Below are 21,215 nucleotides of genomic sequence, written 5' to 3' on the forward strand. Positions count from 1 at the left end.
GTTACTAATATGGCATTATGTAAAAATGTGGATGTGTAACCGATGTGATTCTGCAATCTGTATACGGGGTAAAAATGGTAGTTCATAACCCACTTGAATCTAATGTATGAAATATGATATGTCAAGAGCTTTGTAATGTTTTGAACAACCAATAAAAAAAAATTTAAAAAAATTTAAAAATTTTTAGGCTGGGAAAATAATAAAAACACACACCAGCATAAAAGAATATATAGAAGACATTTTAAGTATCATAGCATATCAAGATAGGAGAATCGTAAGACATCACCCTGACTTTGACAAGACAATGGAGCAACTGGGATGACCTAAGGATGCTAGATCCTACTCCACAGGAATGACAAGGGACAGAGTTGCCAGAAGCAGAAAGTAGTATGTGTATCATGGACAAAGAAAAGTCGGGTGAGTGAAAAGAAAATGGCGCAGTGATGGACACTTCATGACTGGCTAGAAGCTCCTGCATGCCCTCGGCAGAGCCAACATCTAATCTAGACATGGACAGGGCACCGGAAAGGAAAGGAGGGATTTTAAATTGTCATTTTATAGACTCTGTCACATTGGGTAAGCTCAGCCATATTTTCCATTTAATACTTTCACTCTCAAGACCTTTACATTTGGAAATTAAAAATTCCTTTAGGGACATATAATATTTGAGAACTCCTAGGACCACACAACATGGCACTACTAGCGAATATTTTATAAAACTGGCAGTGATTTTAAAATGTGCTGTGCAAGTTGAAAATTGCTCAAGCTGGGGAATGGGTGCTGGGCACTTCTTAAGACTATAAATCTCTACTTTTATGTATTACTGAAACTTTCCTTAAGTTTTTAAAATATATTTTCCCAAAAAAGGGGTTCCCTTTCTCATTGTATGCTGTTTACATAGATGAGTGTAGCAATTTATCACAATTCAGAGATTATTGAAAAGAAAACTAACATTCTGTAGATTAAGCACATATATAATTAAAACGTATCATTATTTATTCAGGTCTATAAGCTTTTTTGTAACCCTTATTTATAAACCAGAACTTTATACTGTGCACATATTGCAAAAATACATACAAAATAATCATTATTATTGTAGAAAGTAATCATAGGATGATTTAAATTGAATATAATGATGTCTACAGTTTTGAAATATACATTTGGCTGGTGGTTTTTTAACTCATTATTATGTAGTAAAGCTCAGGATGCATTATTTCATAAATGCTTTCTTCAGATTAGTTTCTTCAACTTAATTTTCAGAATTAAGTAGAATTTCTGAGAAACAGTCAGTAATTTTAAGTCCTTTCACACTAAGAATTTTAAGAGCATGTAAAAACACTTCTTTCACCTTCCCTCTCTCCCTAGGTCACCACCTCTCCTCCACTCTTTCCTTTGAGGAAGCAGACAGCCAATATTAGTACACCTAACTCCCACTCGGCCACTTAATGGCTTTGGACCTCTGACAGCGATGAGCCCTCCAAACTGCATACTGGAAGTGAATGTCTATCACCCAGTTGTGTGAGGAATAAAAGTTTCAGCTGAGGGCTGGGGTTATAACTCAGCAGTAGAGCGCTTGCCTTGCACTTGTGAGGTACTGGGTTCGATCCTCAGCACCACATAAAAAATAAATAAATAAAGATATTTAAAAAATAGTTTCAGCTGATATGTCCTTCATCTTTACCTCCATTGCCATTAACCCTCTTCTAACCTACACTGTGATCCTAGCACACCATATTCCCCATCCTTTTAAACCCAAAGAGTAACCTAAACTGCCACCTGTATTTTCAAAGCGCCTTGAACCAAGGTATACTGACAAGCTCAGCTTGTTCTCTTAGTGACCAGACTGCTTTATTTCCAAATCCAATTGCCTCTTTCATTGCACTCTGTCTCTCTATAATATTTGGCAATGATATTTCTATTCTATACTCCATTTCCCTTGATATCAGTACCTGCTCTTTGGGGTTTGATATAGATTATGCCCAAATATACAATTTCTAGTCTCCATCTCTTTATGTTCTGAAGAAGAATTTCCAACCACCAATCAAGGAATTCCACATGGTTAGCTCTCCAGTGAATCAAGTTCAATGCACCAAATTGAAAGATTTCAAACCTAAGGATATTCCTGTGTGCTTTACCCAAGAAAATGCATTCCCATCTTTCTTAATACTGCAAAGCATCTTAACCCTTAACTTTCACTTAAAATGTTACTCCTATTTAATTACTTCTCAAGTCCTATTTGATTACCTGTCAAGTTCTATTGATTCTACTTGTCATTTTTCTTGCTTTCCTCTGCAACTTCTTCTGTTTATGCCTTACTTAGTTCATGAACCTTTTCATTCCAATCTGAACTGGATACAATAGCTAAATAGTCTCTGCCGTCACTCTCTGCTTTTCTTATTGTCCAACCATTCTGTCACCTATCACGGGCAGCACTTACAACCGTTCAGAATCTTAACAAAGTATTTCCTTCCTCCTTATCACAGGCAGTCACCACTTAAGAGTCCATCATGTTCCCTAGCTATGCCTCATGTACTATAAGCATAAAAATATAACGACTAGTTTATTATAACTTTGGCTACATTCTTAATGACAACTTGTAGACTATCCTAGAGTTCCTTTATTTACTATTATGTTTTTACCTGGACTTCATAATTCCCATTGGTCAAGTTTTTTGTTGTTGTTGTTGTTGTTTTTGTGCTTATGGTAATTTATCAAAGTGGATTCTAAAATCATTGCAGATTTCTGGATCGCCACTCCATTACTTAAACTTTTTTTCCCAGTATATAATTTCCTTCAGAAATTTTGTATTATAATGGTTAATGCAAAAATCAAGAAAATATTTCAGATTTATAGGTCAGCTCAACTCACCAAGGGTTCAGCCATTACAACTTCAATTTTCTTTTCAGCTTGAACAGCAAATTCTGCAAAGAGGCTCTTGATGACATATTCGCCAGGCTTGACATCTGGGTCAATTGTAATGTTTGACATGATGAGGTTCTTTCTTCCCCAAGTGGAATGAAAGTTGGAAGAAGCACAGTACTTATTCACTTTGCTGACTGGTGCTGAAGCTAAAAGTTAAAGAAACCAAAGAATCCTACATTAGTCATCAGATCAATGAGGCCTCCCATAACAACGTACTTAATATGCATCCTGCTCCTTACCCCTCCAAATCCCCAATCTCCATTACCATGCTCCATTTTTCTCTATCACACTTGCCACTTCTAATGTATTGCCTAATATATTCAACATAGTAATACATCACGTTTACTATGTACTATTTCTCTCTTTATTTTAATGTGAGTACCAATAAAAACAGGGATTCTCTTTTGAGCTTTTTGTCCATGGATGAAGCCCAGGTACCACCAACAATGCCTGGCATACACTAGGTGCACAATAAATAGTTACTGAATGAATGGATGGATTCTAATCAGGTAATCAAGTACAACAAAGGAAATAAAACAGATATGAATAAATGAAACAAGAATGGTATTAGGGAACTGAAAGACAACTTTGAAAAAAAAGCATGTTTATGGAAGGTCTCAATGAAGAAGCCAAAAGTGAACCTAGGCCCAAAGATGGAAAAGAGGCAGCAAGCCAGAGCACCAGGAACACAAGTACAAGACTGGACATGCCTGCTTGAGAAGCAAAAACACAAGGAAAGCAGGGTGAAGGAGGATGTGAGAGCAGGTCAGAATCATTAGTCAGGATGCAAGTCAGAGGACCCTGCAGGACTTTGTAAAGAAATTGGATTTTGCCAAGTGCAGGGGCACACATGACTCAAGAGACTGAGGCAGGAGGACTGCAAGTTCAAAGCCAGCCTCAGCAAACTTAGTGAGGCTCTAAGCAACTTAGTAGGTCCCTATCTCAAAACAAAAAATGAAAAAGGGTTGGGGATGTGGCTCAGTGGTTAAGCATCCCTGGGTTCAATTCCCAGTACAAAAAATATATGTATTTTTATATTAAGGTGTATTATATGTAATATATAGAGAATTATGTATATATTATATATATAATTTTATTTTTAAATGCAGTTAATATTCAATGAAAAAGTGGAAAGCATTAACATACAGAGGGATAGGATCTGAATTCTATAAAGATCTCTCTAGCTTCTCTGGCAAATGGTTTGAAGAGGGCAAACACACGATCAAGGGGTGACATACAAAAATCCAAGTGAGATGATTGTGGCTTGGCCTAGAGAATGGTGATGGCATAGGACAGAAACAAAAGGATTGGAGACTTGTCACAGTGCATTAAATATGGAGGTGAGGGAAAAGAATTAATGACTCACAGGATTCTTATTTGAATCGCTCAAAGGATAGTAGTGCCATCTACTCAGATGGGAATTGTGTTGGTGTTTGGCAAATAGGAAGTAGCACCAGGGCTGGAGGACTTAGAGTACACATCAGTGACAGCTTCACTTGTCTTGACTGACTGAGCAGCGTACCAGTCTATAATATATCCAGTCACTTCCCTCCTCCAGCCTGATAATATTGACCCTTCCATCTTCTTCCTTCTGCTTATATGACCCCTTTAGGCCTAACACACCTGTGTTCATGGAAATCGATAAGTTTGTATTCTCTACCTCAACCTGATCTTTAGTGACTGCTTTTCTCCACTTAAGTACACCCTATAAGTAACCCCATCCTTGAAAAGGGAGCAGAACACAATCAGCACCAACATAGTATGTGAAAATACAAAAACTGTTCAAAGTCTCAAAATTACTGCCAACTGTTAATATTGTATCTAAAAATAAATATCTTTGTATCAGACCATGTCAAAATATATTATGTATTGTATTCTAGAATAAAAATTGTATAATAAAAACAATGCAAAACAAAAATTCACAGTCCTTTAAACACAGTGACCATTATTTCAAACAATGACCTGTTTGTTTATTCTGTGTCATGATCCAACATTGTGTATTATCAAAGAGGGAATCTATTAACAAATGTCATTGTGAAATAAAGCTCTTAAAATTTTTTTAAAAATTAGTTTGGGTCATTAAGAATACTAAAAATGACATCCCAATCCCCCCCCTTTTTTTTTACTTTCTTAAAAATTACACATAAGCAAATATTTACTAGGTATTATAACTGGATACTTTAGAAATTTGCCAACAGAACCAAAAGTTTCAGAAAAACTTTGTGTTACTTTCCCAGATAAAAACATTTCAAATTTGAAAACTCAAAATTTTATTAAAAACAAATGTGTTAATCAAATAAGATAAAGTAATTTAATTCAATTATATTTCTTAGTGAGTGTTTAATAAATGTTTGTTTGTTATATTTATTATTATAAGAAAGTAACAGTGAATGTATTTATTGATTGAAATTTCAGGCCATAAGACAATCTTATCTCAGGCACATGGGACTATAAATCATTTTTATAATCTAATTAACAGAATGCTATACAAACATCTGAAGTGATATTAATAAAAAAAATATTGACTAGCATGGGAAAGTGTTCAAAGTACAGTGTTAACTGCAAAAAGACTATAAGAGTATGCATACAAAACCAAAATAAAATTAGAAGGCGGGAAAGCCTATTTGCAGCCTATAATAAATCACAGTTAACCACTTTTACCTCCAACCACAAAGCTAATGAAATCAATGAGAAAAAGACCAATGCCCATCCCCAACTAAAAACAGGATAAAAGTTATAAGCAAAAATCAAACTCAAATAAATAAAATAATAATATTGGAGGTAAAAAAATACAAAGCATTTAAGCTCACTAATATTCTAAAACCTAGCAAATCTTTACCCCTCACACATCAGATAGAGCACTAATCACTAGGGTATGTAAACAACTCAAAAAGCTAGACACCAAAAAAACAAATAATAATAAATAAAAAATAATAATAAAGAATCAATAAATGGGCCAAGGACTCGAACAGACACTTCTCAGAAGATGATGTACAATCAATCAACAAACATATCAAAAAACGTTCATCATCACAGAAATTAGAGAAATGCAAATCAAAACTACTCTAAGATTTCATCTCACTCCAGTCAGAATGGCAGCTATTATGCATACAAATAACAATAAGTGTTGGCGAGGATGTGGAGGAAAAGGTTCACTCATACACTGCTGGTGGGAATGCAAATTGGTGCAGCCAATATGGAAAGCAGTATGGAGATTTCTTAGAAAATTAGGAATGGAACCACCTTTGGCCCTGCTATCCCTCTCCTCCATCTATACCCAAAGGACTTAAAAACAGCATATTACAGGGACACAGCCACATCAATGTTTATAGCAGCACAATTCACAATAGCTAAACTGTGGAGTCAACCTAGATGCCCTTCAATAGATGAATGGATAAAAAAAAAATGTGGCATATATACACAATGGAATATTACTCAGCAATAAAAGAGAATAAAATCATGGCATTTGCAGGTAAATGGATGGAGTTAGAGAAGATAATACTAAGTGAAGTTAGCCAATCCCAAAAACCAAATGCCGAATGTTTTCTTTGATATAAGGAAACTGATTCATAGCGGGATAGGGAGGGAGAACTTGGGAGGAATAGACGAACTCTAGATAGGGCAGAGGGGTGGGAGGGGAAGGGAGGGGCCATGGCATTAGAAATGATGGTGGAATGTGATGGTCATCATTATCCAAAGTACATGTATGAGGACACGAATTGGTGTGAGTATACTAAGTATACAACCAGAGATATGAAAAATTGAGCTCTCTATATATTATAATGCATTCCACTGTTATATATAAATTAAAAAATATTCTAAAACCAAATAGGAATTAGATGATCTTCCCTTTCATGCTACTCATCTTGGGAAATACATGTGGATTTTTTTCACATTCTGCTAATATTGAAGATGCCCACTCTAAGCAGGAAGAAGAAAGCAAGTTTTCACACAACAATATTAACTTGATGACACTTGACTGCTTGAATTAAATATTTATAATGTTAAGTAGTAGTATTTCTCTGCATGCTATTATAAAATACCGAAACTTTTGTCAGCTTATAAGGGAATAAGACATAAATGTGAAAATATAATTCTTTAGAACATAATTCAGGCTTTGAATTACAAATAGTAAAAACCTAATATCATATTCAAGCTTCTTGGGATATAAATCTACTAAGCTCTAACTGCCAATAATAGGAATAAAGCAAGCCCTGAATATTTAAAATTCCAACATTTCTATTATTTGTCTTATATCAAGTGTAACTAAAAGTTAAATATTAATATTTCTAGATGGCTTACTCTTGCTATAGCATTGTGCTTATTTGACATTTATTATTATCTCATGTTCACAGAACTTCTGTGTTCTTACAAAATAAATTTAAATTTGGTCAAGAAGAAGAGAGAAGTAAGAAGTGACATAATCCTTAAAATGATATGCTTGGGGTCATTATTGTAGTGGATTTCAGCCCCCTCATTTCTGTCTCTACTATATTATTATGTACAAACTTCCAAATAGTAACATCCTTCAAAATGCATGAGATTCTCAACAAGTTGGGTGTTTTGGAATCTCACAGGTTGACATGACCTTAGCAGAGTCTATGAAAGCTGCCTCTTGCTCCCTCTCTCCCAAGAAAAGGTTTTAAGGGAGAAAAATCCCTACACAATAGTCACAAGACTTCTATATGTACATACATATTATATGAAAATGTTTATGCATCAATTTATACAACACAGAAATATAATAAGTTACCATACAATTGCTTATTACAATAATTACTAATTGTATTGACTAATATGAATCTCGATGACACCTATAAAAGAAAAAGTATAAGGTAAATGGCTTTAGAGCAAGAACAAAAGTAAAAAATGTCTCTGAATATAAAAGGCAAATATAAAATTCTTAGTTTGAAAAGGAAACTTATAGGGCTGGGCTGCAGCTCAGTGATGAAACACTTGCCTGGCATGCTCAAGCCCCTCAATTTGATCCTCAACAAACACAAAAAACAAAAGAGCAAAAAGCAAACCTACTGCAGATAGTTATGTCATGGTTATAACAAACTGATGCTAAAGTCTATGGAATGAAAATGACCAGAATAGCCAACACAATACTGATGGAGGAGAATAAAGTCATAGGACTGACACTACCTGACTTTAAGTCTTATTATAAAGCCACAGTAATTAAGACATTGTGTTGCTGGCAAAAGAAGAGACAAACAGATCAATGGAAGAGAACAGACAGCCTATAAAATAAACCCACACAAATAGAGTCAACTGATCTTGGATAAAGGAGCAAAAGCAGTTCAAGGAAGAATGATGACTTTTCACCAATTGTACTGAAACAACTAGGTTTCTACACATAAAATAAAATAAAATAAAATAATCTAGACATACAAATTTCACCTTCCACAAAAATTTACTGAAAACAGATCATAGATTCAAATGTAAATGCAAAAACTATAAAATTCATAGGAGACAGGAAAAAATCTAGGTGATCTTGAGTTTAGTGGTGGACTTTTTACACATCAAAACCTAAGAGCCATGAAAAAAAAATAGGTTGGAATTTATTAAAGTAAAACCTTTAGCTTTGCAAAAGACAATTTTAAAAGATAAAAAGACAAGCCTACAAAAGACATATCTAATGAGAACTGCTATCTGAAATACATGAAGAACTCTGAAATCTTGACATTAAGAAAAACTCCATTTAAAAATGGCCACATGCTCTGAGCAGACATAAGAAGACATACAGATGAAAAGTTATTAAAAAATACTCCAATGTATTCATGGAATTGCAAACAACGAAAATCACTATATACCTATTAGAATGGCTAAATCCCAAAACATTTAGACCAAATCCTGGTAAGGATGTGAAGAAATGCAAAATGGTGGGAATACAAAATGGTACAGTCACTTTGAAGACAGTTCAGAGACTTCTTATAAAACTAAACATAATTCTTACCAAACAGTCCAGCAATCCTACTCTTTGGTCTTTAACTAAAGGACATGAAAAAAACTCAGCCACACAAAACCCTGCCTACAGATGTTTTTAGCAACTTTACTCGTAATTGCCAAAACATGGAAGCAATCAAAAAGTCCTTCAATAGGTGGGTGCGTACATCCAGACAAGAGAGTATCATTCAGCGCTAAAAAGAAATTAGCTATCAAGCCATGAAAAGATGGAGGAGCCAGACATGATGCCCTCTATATCCAGTGACTTGGAAGGCTGAGGAAGGAAGATCACAAGTTTGAGATTAGCCTGAGCGACTTAGACTCAGACTAAGTGGTGGACTTAATTTTAGGGCAGTGAAAAACCACTTTGTATGATACTATGATTGTCATTATACACCTGTCAAAACCTATAAAATATGTAACACAGTGAACCCTAATGTGAACTATGGACTATGTATATTAACAGTATTTCATCAGTGGTAGCAAATATACCCCCAAATTAACAGGGAAGGTTGTGGGGAGGGATATACAGGAACTCTTTGTACTTTCTACTCAATTTTTCTGTAAGCTTAAAACTGCTTGAAAAATTCATTAATTTAAAACACAAGAAAGAAGAGCAAGCCTATCTATCCCTGTCAACCAGAACCAAAAATGCCAGGAAGAGTCAAAGCAACAAAATGCTCAAGCTTAAATAAGAAAGTACCTGGAACAAGATCAAAGACAGGAAATAGTTTCTAAGTCAATTAAAAATATAATGTCAGCCACAAGCCTGTAATCCCAGAGATTCAAGAGGCTGAGGCAAGAGGATCCCAAGTTCCAAGCCAGACTCCGGGATAGATAGATAGATAGATAGATAGATAGATAGATAGATAGATAGATAGATAGATAGATAGATAGATAGATAGATGGCTGTGGATGTGGCTCTGTGGTAGAGTACCCCTGGTTCAGTCCCCAGTATTGAAGGAAGGAAGGGAGGGAGGGAGGGAGAGAGGGATGGGTGTGGGGAGAAGAAATCAAAAGTACCCACCAGTTTACACGTATATGGGTTAAAGCAGAGACAAAGGAAGCAATATCGTATTTCAGGTGAGGTCAGGTAGAATGATACACTTTTTAACAAACTATCCAGAGGAAAAATGCACATCTGAAAACACTTGTATATTAAGAAGAAAAAAGGACATGTGTGCTGTGTGTGTTAAGTGGTACACTATGAAAACATCCTTTGACTTCAAATGCACAAACTTGGCTTATTGAGAGCAGAAAATGGGCTGTCAGGTAAGGGATACCTCAAAACTCCTTCATGTTAGTAAAAAGCAAAACAAGCACCGTTTATTCTTAATCAAGCATGATCACATTTCATCCTAACAAATCTTATTTACCTGTGTTGGTAAATGGCTCTCTTTAAAAAGTCCCAATTTGTAGCATTTGCGAATATCCATCATATAAATATTCCTGCCACAACTGATCAGAAGTCACCAATGGTTGAACAATCAGTGTGTTAAAGTCTTAGTAGAAATTAGATTTAAAAAAAAAAAAAAACAGTACTTGTAGTAATTTTCCATATATGATGAGGAAACTGACTCCATGTTAATATTACTGTCAACTGGGAGTAGAGGTACTAAAATATGAACTTAGGTACTATGGTGTTGTTTTGTTGTTTTGTTTTGTTTTGGTGGGGGAGTTCTGGGGATTGGACCCAGGGGTGCTTTTTATCACTGAGCTAAGTCCTCAGCCCTTTTTATTTTGAGGTAGGATCACACTAAGTTGCTTAGGCCCTATCCAGATTGCTAAGGCTGGCCTCACTCTTGTGATCCTTCTGTCTCAGCCTCCTGAGTCATTGGATTACAGGCCTGTGCCACCATGCCAGCTCAGATACTAGTTTCTACCAACTTTCACTCAGAAAGTTGATTTATTTCCTCCAAAACTGCCAAATTACAATGTACCCTTTTCCTCCTTTTAAGATCCAGATTCTTAATATACTATTTGCCTAGAGTAAGTACTTACAAACTCAGATATTTTAGTTGTTCCTTCTAACTGATGTGCATAAAAAAGCCTGCTTTGATTAGACAAACATTTACCTGTATTTTCTTTTAACTCTTGTTAGTTTTACTTCATTCAATTTAAATCTGTTATCTAACTGCAGTTTATTTGGGCTACTGATATAAAGATTTTATTTATTTTTTTTCCCCAATATTTAACCAATTCCTTTGGGTTCATTTACTGAAATTCTATCATGAACTAAATCCATACTCAAATATACTTTCTGGGCTTTCTGTTCAGCTAATTAACAGTCTGTTTCTGCATCAGTACCACATTTTTAATTATTGCTATTTTTTAATAGGTTTTATTACCTGTTGGCACAAAATAATATTCCTGTTTACAGAATATCTCAGCTGCTGTCACTTATTCTCCCAAGTTCACACATATCTCCACGCATTAATCTAACCAAAACCAGCATCTAATGTTAAGACTCCTTGAGTAGAAGCTGGCTCGCCCTCAACTTTTGGGCACCCAAAGAAAAATGTATCCTTTCCTTCACAGAACATCTATCTAAATCTACTAATCCTATTTCTAAGTACTTTGCTTCTGCTTTGTGTGAATAAAATCATTTCCCCTCACTATTCAGTTTTATGTTTTTGCTTCTGGTTCAATTGAAATGGATAGAAAAATTTAAACTTCTGCTTGTTCTCTGAACAGCTGTTTCTAAATGTTTATTTATCCTAATCTAAACTCTTCTGACTAAAAATGATTTCTAAACACAGAAGTCCTATGACATCTTTGGCACATGTTCAATGCTTTCTTACTTGATGCACACTACAGAAATATCACTATAAAGCTTTAAAAAAAAAAAAGGACCTATCTTTTAAATAATCCATTATTCACTCAGCCAGAGAATCCCTGTTATTATTATTTTCTTAAAAACATTTCTGTTACTCTTTGGAAGCTCAGCTTAAAATCTATTCTAAAAATCCAGAGATCATGTGGCATTTTAAAAATGTGCATAGGCCTGGGAGTCAGAAGATAAGGACCCTAGACTTGTCTTGGCTACTTACTAGCCTTATAATCTTGCTAAAGTTATTTCACCCCTTTTGTTTCCCATGTAGCAAATGAACACATTGAATTAAATGTCAGTGAGGGGTATGTATTAGAAACAACAAGATGTTATTTTCATTGTTGTTCTCTACTCTTTCTCCCATAAAAAAGATTATCTGCTGGTTAAAAATTGATCTTTCTCCTGCAGCTGGACATCAGGTTGGGGATTAGCACTGGACAGCCCTGAAGTGAGAATCGGCCCACCAAATCCAAGAAGACCTCACCAGCAAACACAACTGGGTCCAGGGTCTGGGGAAAAGTTCACAACTGAAAACGGATTTGTATTCATGTTCTCTGACTCCTAAGCAGCAGAGCAAAGTCTAAAAAGATGGGCTGGGTCCCCCTGAGGCTAGGGTTATAGAAGGATTTCCTCCTAGTACCATAACAGGCTGCTAGCCCAGAGAGGCCCGGGCTGCTTTCCCTTCCATCTTTCTTGGAGTTACTGCTTACAATACTGTAGCAGCCTGACCCACAATTACCAACTGCACACCTAATGGTATCTAGCAGTCACAGACAAGGAAAACAAATGCAACATTTAGTCAATACCAGCAACAAATATCAGGATAGGTACTATGGTTTGGAGGTTGAACACTCCCAAAGGCCCATGTGTTGAAGGCTTGGTTCCCATTGTGGTGCTGCCGGGAGGTGGACCTTTAAGAGGGCCCTAGGAGCAAATTTTTACCCCTCCCATATCAGATAGAGCACTAATCTCTAGGATATATATTAAAAAAAAAACTCAAAAAGCTAAGCACCAAAACAACAAATAACCTAATCAACAAATGGGCCAAGGACCTGAACAGACACTTCTCAGAAGCGATATATAATCAATCAACAAATATATGAAAAAATGTTCATCATCTCTAGCAATCAGAGAAATGCAAATCAAAACTACTCTCAGATCATCTCACTCCAGTCAGAATGGCAGCTATTATGAAGAGAAACAACAATAAGTGTTGGTGAGGATGTGGGGAAAAAGGTACACTCATGCATTGCTGATGGGACTGCAAATTGGTGCAGCCAATATGGAAAGCAGTACGGAGATTCCTTGGAACACTGGGAATGGAACCACCATTTGACCCAGCTATCCCTCTCCTCGGTCTATACCCAAAGGACTTAAAAACGGCATACTACAGGGACACAGCCACATCAATGTTTATAGCAGCACAATTCACAATAGCTAAACTGTGGAACCAACCTAGATGTCCTTCAATAGATGAATGGATAAAAAAAAAAGTGACATATATACACAATGGAATTTTACTTGGCAATAAAAAAGAATAAAATCATGGCATCTGCAGATAAATGGATGGCCTTGGAGAAGATAATACTAAGTGAAGTTAGCTAATCCCCAAAAAACAAATGCAGAATGTTTTCTCTGAGATAAGGAGGCTGACTCATAGTGAGGTAGGGAGGGGGAACATGGGAGGAATAGATGAATTATAGATAGGGCAGAAGGAAGGGAGGGAAAAGGAGGGGACAGGGGATTAGCAAGGATGGTGAAATGTGATAGACATCATTATCCAAAGTTCATGTATGAAGACACGAATTGGTGTAAACATACTTTATATATAAACAGATATGAAAACTTGTGCTGTATATGTGTAACAAGAATTGTAATGCATTCCACTGTCATTTATTTTTTTTAAAAATCAGTTAAAAAAAAAAGAAGAGGGTCCTTGTGGGAGGTCCTTAGGTCACTGGGGTAGTACCCCAAAAGGTATTGTAGGATGCTGGCCCATTTCTCTTCTTTTGGATCCCTGCCATTGCCAACACTCCCACCAAACACCTAAAAGCAATGGATTTGCCCAATCGTGACTGGAGCCTCTAAGTAAGCCTTTTCTCTTCATAAGGTTATTATCTCAGGGATTTTGTTATGGTGACAGAAACCTGATCAACACAGAAAATTGGTACTCAGAGTAGGATGGTCTGTGCCATTACTATATACCTAATGATACAGAAAAGCCACTGGAATTGGTTTAGGGGAAAAACAAAAGAGTTTGGAGGAGAAAGGTAGGGGGAAAATCTCAAATGTTGAATGGAACTTAACAGGCAATTCTGATGGGGGGCTCAGAAGACCGAAATGCTGATAGAAATACTAATAGTAAACGCTGCACTGATAATTTCAGATGAAATTGAGGGTTCTGGGAAATGGACTAATGGCTCTCCTTGTTATGCCATGGCAAAGAATTTGTCTGCATTTTGTCCATATCCTGATACTCTGTGGGAAATTAAACTTAAAGGTGATAGGCTAGTTTACCTGCCAGCACAGCATTCAGGTTATCACACAGGTATTACTGGCTGCTTTTAGTCAGTTTTATAGTGAGAATCACAAATAAAATGGAGCAAAAAACATTTGGAAAAATTATAGCCTGGTCAGAAATGTAGCATGTGTTAAGAAGTGACCAAGAAGAGTACAACTACTAGTACTGCTACAAAGAAGCCACTGCTTTGCATCAGGACAGTCAGAAAGATGCATCCCCAAAATAAGAAAGTAAATTGCCATCATAGGCACAGAGATGCAAAAATGCAAATTTGTTCCAGAGACTTTCCTGGGCAGAATTGTTACAGAATACACCTCCACATCCCCCAGTGCACTCTTGTTTAGCTGGCAAAGTGTTCCAAGGCTCCTGCAGCCATGGTTCAAGTAGGCCCACGAACAGCTTGTGCAGGCAGCAGACCTGGGCATCAGTCACGTGTTACTGGTTTTGTAGGTGTGCAGAATGCAAGAGTCACAGGGTCATGGCAGCTTCACAGAGATTTACGAGGAAAGACTTAAAGGACAGATAGTGTGCTACAGGGTTGAAATCCTCTGGCAGGGCGATGCCCAGAGTTGTGGGAGTGAAGCCAAAGCTACAAAGAAGGCCCCCAAAAGGCAGAGGTGTTGTGTCAGCAATGCACAACACGCACCAAAGGAAGACGCAGGCAGCCTGCAAACCTGCCTGAAACAGGCCGTGCAAGCTACATGGAGTGGGCTGTCAAAGCCCTTGGAAACCTACCTCTTCCACCTCTGCCTCTATGTACTCCAGAGTCTGGACATAAAGCTTTAGCATTCAGTGTGTGACCTGGTGGAATTCAGACTTGCTTTGAGCTGATCCAACCTTATTATTATTATAGGAATGTTTACCTGTGCCATTCTCACCACCGCCATCTTGGAAGTTCCCATTTATTTATTTATTTATTTATTTATTTATTTATTTATTCAGGAGGTCAGTCGTGGTTACATTTGACTTGAGTTTCATAGGTAACTTTGGACTTAAACTTTTGAGCAAAGCTGGAACAATCTGGGGACACACAGATGGACTAAATGCATTTTACCTGTAAAAAGGACATAAATCTTTGTTTCTAGGGGCAGAATGCCATAGTTCAGAGGTTAGATGTTTTACAAGGTCCAGGTGTTAAAGGTTAGGTCCCCACTGTGGGATTGAGAAGTGTGAGGACTTTTTAGGAGTTGTTGTCTTGTAGGGGTCTTTAGGTCACTGGGGTTGTGGCAACCCAATCTCTTCCTCTTTTGCTTCCTGGCTATGAGGCAAGCACTTGGGCTCTGTCATGTTTCCTGGCGCCCTCATCAGAGGCCTAAAAATGATGGGTCTGCTCAGTCATGGACCAGAACCGCTAAAATTATCAGCCAAAAGAAGACTTTTCTCTTTCTAAGTTGATTATCTCAGGTATTTTGTTATAGTGATAAAAAGCTAAAATAGGTTTCAAAACACCAAACCTATTTCAATTAAAATGGAAACTAAACAAAGATGTTGATTCTTACCTTATCACTTCACATCATAGAGAATATAAGTGCAATAATACATAAAATTTAAATCATTGTTAGAGATATTTAAAAAAAAAAAAAGGGACTTCCTATACCAAAATACTAATTATCACCTGGAAATGAAAATAGGCTTCCATTCACAAATACAAAATAGGTCAGGATAAATTTGGTAAGAAAAGCACAGGACTTACATGGAGGAAACTACAAGGATTTCTTAAAGGACAAAAAAGAAGACCTGAATACATGGAAAGATGTGTAGATGGGAAGACTTATAAGTGTCAATTGTCTCAAAATTAATATGTTAATTAGCATAATTCAAATTAAAATTTTGATACAGCATTGTTTAGGTTGCACAGAACTATATTAGAGTATACTCAGAGGAATAAACAACAAAGATATGCCACAAAACTTACTTTTTAAAAGCACAAAGAATACTTTCTAAATCAGAGGAAACTGTAACTATAATCACAAAACAGCTATAATCAAAATATTATGTATACACTGTATTCAAAATTAAAAGTCCAGATGGATAGGTAGTGGCAAATTAATTTTTAAGTCTTATGCAAATAAATTAGGAGCTTTCATGTATAATCCAGGGAGAAGAAACCTTCAGCCAAAATAGAAAACTCAAGATTTTTTTTTAATTTTTTATGTTCTTTTTAAGTTGCACATGACAGTAAAATGCATTCAAAATTATTTCAATAAGATGAATGCATTTAACCAGATCAAAAGTTGTAAACAGGGCACACCATAAATAAGAAAAGACAAAGCTGGAAAAGTGTTTATAATGTAGATGACAGAAAATATAAAACATCCAACAAGTTCTTACAAAATAACAAGAAAAAGATATAAATAGGCAATTCACATAAAAACAAATCTAAAAAGACAACAAACATATGAAAAAATGTTCAAACATAATAGCACCCAAAAAATGCAAACTAATCTGGTGATATGACTTAAATATGAGATGTCCCTCAAAATCTCTTGTGCGATACGATGCAAGAACTTTCATTTGAAATTATTAGATGATGAAAGGTGTAACCTAATCAGCTGATTAATCCACTGATGGATTAACTCTGCTTAAGGGTAGGCAGCAAGATATGGCTGGAGGCAGTAGGTGACTGGGGTTGTGGCTTTGGGGTTGATATTTTGTCCCTGGTGAGTGGAGCTTGCTCTATTTACTGTCCATGTCCCGAGCTGCTTTTCTACACTACACCCTTTTGCCAAGATGTTCTGCCTCACCTCGGGCTCAGAACTATGGAGCTGACTGTCCATGGACTGAGACCTCTAAAACTATGAGCCAATAAACTTCCTCCTTTATATTGCTCTTGCCAGGTCTTTTGGTCACAGCAATGCAAAGCTCACTAAAGCACTTAGAAATGAGATTTCCTATCTATCATACTGGTAAATATTGAAAAGAATAATTATATATGCTTTGGGCAAATTCAAGGACATGGAACAACACATTGCAGTTGGAAATGTAATGCCCACCCAAATAGATTCCAGTAGAGAAGATATTCTGAACAAAAGCCTGAGTATTCTGGCCCCTACTGCAGGACATAAATTTCTTTGATGTTCAGATTCTCCATGCAACCTTTCTGATTAGAATTTAGCTTTGGATGAGCTTATGCTATAAGGACAGCAAAGAATCATGGGCCAGATATAGCATTAACATCCACTTGATGAATTACTCATTGTAAATTAGTAAATTGGCAAACCTCTAAAAACCTATCTGTCATATTGTTTATGATGATTCCACTCCCTGAAAAAGAATTCATATCCACTCTCAGCATTCTGGCAAAGAAAAGCTTTCTAACTTGATCTTGAATTTGCAGGCCATCCCTTAAGTCACAATCAAAATCTCTCCAGTGGTACCCCAGCATATGCAGGTTTCTAGAAATTCCCAGCATGGTTCTAATGAGGACTACTGCCTCACACTATTCTCTTAACGTGGAATAGTTGGCTGTACACATCATTTTATTTAAAATTCATTTTGATCATTAAAAGTCTCAAAAGCTCCATAGATAAGGAAACCTATTTACATGATACCACACATACCCATTGAGCAGTTCAGAGAAATTTTGAAAAGTCGAATTTGATTCTCTCCACTCATACTAGAAACCCTGGTGGATGGGTTTTTCTCTCAGGGCTTCAATTACTTTGCTTCACTCACCATCTATGCCTCAAATCCCTTATCTTGGTGCCGTATCAATCCTGGCTTTCATTATCCATGATTTCAAAGGGCGAGATTTCAACAATATAAACTTTAAAGCCATTATTAATTCCTCCCTATGACTTTTATCCTACATCTAGTCTAGTTATTAAATCCCATCGCTACTTCAAGTAATCCATTATGCCTTTTTTTTTCTGCCTAGTTGAATTTTAAGTTCAGAACCTATATAGATTCTAGGTACTCTCCTGAAAAAAAGTTCCTTCCTATTTGCAGATGAAATAATGTCATGAAGCAGGGTGACTACTCTCCATTCCAAACACAGAAGGCCTTGTACATCCAACCTGGCACTTCCTGCAAATAAACACACCAATAACTTTATCTCCAAGAATATTACTAAAGCTGTTTTATTAGAACTGTCCTTTTCTTCCATAGTCCCCCCCCCATAATAAAAATGACTTATATTCATATAGTGTTCCAAAATTTAGTGTGAAACCTTTTAAATAAAAAAATATTCACTTTGGGCTGGGGCTGTAACTCAGTGGCAAAGTGCTTGCCTAGCATGTGTGAGGCACTGGGTTCGATCCTCAGCACCACATAAAAATCAAAAAATAAAGGCATTCTGAATGCCCACCTACAACTACAAAAAAAAAAATTCTTTTTAAAGTATTCACTTAAAATCTCATGTTAAGTCCATATGTTATTATGTTGTTACTATCGCACATCTGAATGGATATTAACATATCACTGTCCTGAGGCATCATACATATCAATAGACTAGGAAGAATAACCAAGGAGGCCCATCCTATCCTGCAAAAAGAGAGCAAACTGTCTGATCAATATGATAAAGAGATCGCAGATAGAGTTACTTCCAGAAAAGAAGCATGAGAGTTTGACCAGTAGTGAATTAGTCCAGAACTCACTGATTTAATAACTAGGACCTAGGCACTGGCTGTGCCTAGGTCCTAGTTATTAAATCTAGAATAGGCCCAATACCTGTCAGATATCATATTGACAGTACTAATCAGTACAGATGACAAATCAGAAGAGTTGCTGGCTGTAACTGCCAGTGTAGCCATAAAAATGTGCAATGGCTGAATAACAGTACTGTCAGAAAATCACTTGAGTATTGTCATGAGAGTAATGACAGAATTTGGCATCTTCAGAATATAGCAACAGGTAAAAAGCACCAGAGAGGTCCAGGAAAGAGTGACAGAATGGGATTTTCTAGTTGCTTTTGTTGTTGTTTTAATTTTAATTTTTAAAAAGCATCTAATTTTCTTCAAGAGGAAAGCAGGTTTCATATTTGGAAGAAATGAAATTTGGCAAGGCAAACCTCAGGAAAGAAGGAATACCAGTAAATAGAGGTGGAAGTGTTCAAACAAGCATGGTGCCTAGAGACTAGAAATCAAGAACAAATCAAATCAAAGTCTGTAGTGAGGCTGTGCTGAGTTGCCAAGTTACCGAAATTAGTAAACAGGGGTTTTCCCAAATTCTCCATCTCGGCACAGATCAGGACCCAGGGCCTAAGTCTGTGTATTCAACACAGTACAAACCAGAAAAGGCCTTCACCTCAGGTTTATGAATGAATAAAAACTTAACATAGAGATATGATTCTAAACTTCCTGCATATTCTCAGTACCCTGTGAATCTTGTGACCATTCACAAATGAATCGCATTCTTAAACTACATGTTTGTATTTGAATATTTATCAATTGAAAATGTTTAAGCAAATCATGAAACCAAAATCTTAGTGATCTAGAGAATCAGATACACTTCTCATGACACATAATGTTTAGTTTTGAAGATGAAATGTATTCTTTGTCAAATGGGTTAAACCTAGGATGAATTTTATAGTATGTGAATTATATCACAATAAAGCTATTTTTAAAAACAGCAATAACACTAGTTTTCATCAGATTATCATGATGATTACATGAGATTCAATGAATATATGTGCATATGAGTGTAACACTCACATATAATACCATAAAATCAGGCCCATAAGTCCTTCAATAAATGATAAGATTATTTCAATAAAATAACACAAATTTTAACTGAAATTTAGATAAAAGTATAATGTATTGAGAAGGGGGTAGCTTCACTAAGGAAAATCACTTGAGTATTGAAAACTATTTAGGTCTTTGCTCATTGTGCAAAAATCCAAGTAATCTATATAAATTTAGTTCTTCCATATTATTTTAATTTATAAAACTGGCTTAAATAAGTCAACTTATCTATTCTATGTCTGTGGTAAAAAATGAATTCTTTGAAGCTATTTCTGCCAGAAAATTATGTAAGACAATAAATCACTAGGTTTACAAGAGGCATTTGGTGGAGGGTGCAGGCATCTGGGGCCTTCGTTAACACTGCGGATAATTATTGGACAGATCTCAGTACTAGATCTTGCTTTGTCTTATCAATTTTAGGGAACTAAGCCAATCTTTTAAATGATAACATCCTCACTACACAGCTGGTTTAACAGAATGTTCCTGATTCCGTTTTTAAAAGAAATAATGCCCAAAACTGTTGGCACAAAGACAAAATCCTGAATTTAGGCCATATGAATGTCACTTCATTGTTGTTACTGAAAGAAATAAGCTCAACTATAATCAAACTTCAGCAGCACCGCATCAACATTCTGCCAGCTAAGCAGGCCCTGAAACCAGAGGGCCTCTGGCGAGAAATATAAAAAGTGCCATCTAACATTCATGCAAACCATGCAAATGTATCCTATAAATGAGAAATATCATTATAATTAATGATAAACAACTATAATAACATACACTGCTGTCGAGGTATGTTCAACAATAAAATCCCTAGATCTTTCTTTTTCTTCAAGAGGGTTAGGGGCAACATTTGAAATATGTAATTTAATGAAAAAAATATTTTCCATTTCCTTTTTTATAAATGCTATTAAAAAAACAGAATTTTCTTTTCCCAAGAAATTTGCCAAAATAAATATTATTATTATTATTTTTTAATCACTAAGGTATCATTTTGTGCATTCCTGCTTGAGGAATTACTCTCCTGAGAGACATAACTACACTAATATTAATAAACAAACAGTTGAAGAGGGGTCATCTATTTAGCCTCTCACTTTCTTTCCTTTTATTCTTTCCAACAAAAATGACTATATCCCTACTTGATCTCTTAGTCGCCTACATACTTCAGAGAGTTTAATTAAACATTAAGTATACAGAAGAACAAAGACAATCAGCCCATCCCCTGGAGTAGCAGAGAAAGACATGCACAGGGTGATCAGAACAATGATTCAATGGTGTTCAAAGTGAAGCACAGAATAGAGGAAGCATGAACCAT

General features: G+C 36.0%; 1 protein-coding gene across 9 annotated transcripts in view; it reads right to left on the reverse strand.

Moving 5' to 3' along the window:
- The window catches only part of Fryl (FRY like transcription coactivator), a 230,864-nt gene that overhangs the window by 125,505 nt on the left and 84,144 nt on the right, over positions 1 to 21,215 (reverse strand). For all 9 annotated transcript variants that reach the window (XM_078021273.1, XM_040292463.2, XM_040292462.2 and 6 more), the window contains one exon: positions 2,869 to 3,068. In XM_078021273.1, coding sequence (XP_077877399.1) covers positions 2,869 to 2,988 — 120 coding nt within the window. In that variant the 5' untranslated portion in view covers positions 2,989 to 3,068. The remainder of the gene's footprint in view (positions 1 to 2,868; positions 3,069 to 21,215) is intronic.

The sequence above is a fragment of the Ictidomys tridecemlineatus genome, chromosome 9, assembly GCF_052094955.1.
Source record: "Ictidomys tridecemlineatus isolate mIctTri1 chromosome 9, mIctTri1.hap1, whole genome shotgun sequence".
Lineage (NCBI taxonomy): Eukaryota > Metazoa > Chordata > Mammalia > Rodentia > Sciuridae > Ictidomys > Ictidomys tridecemlineatus.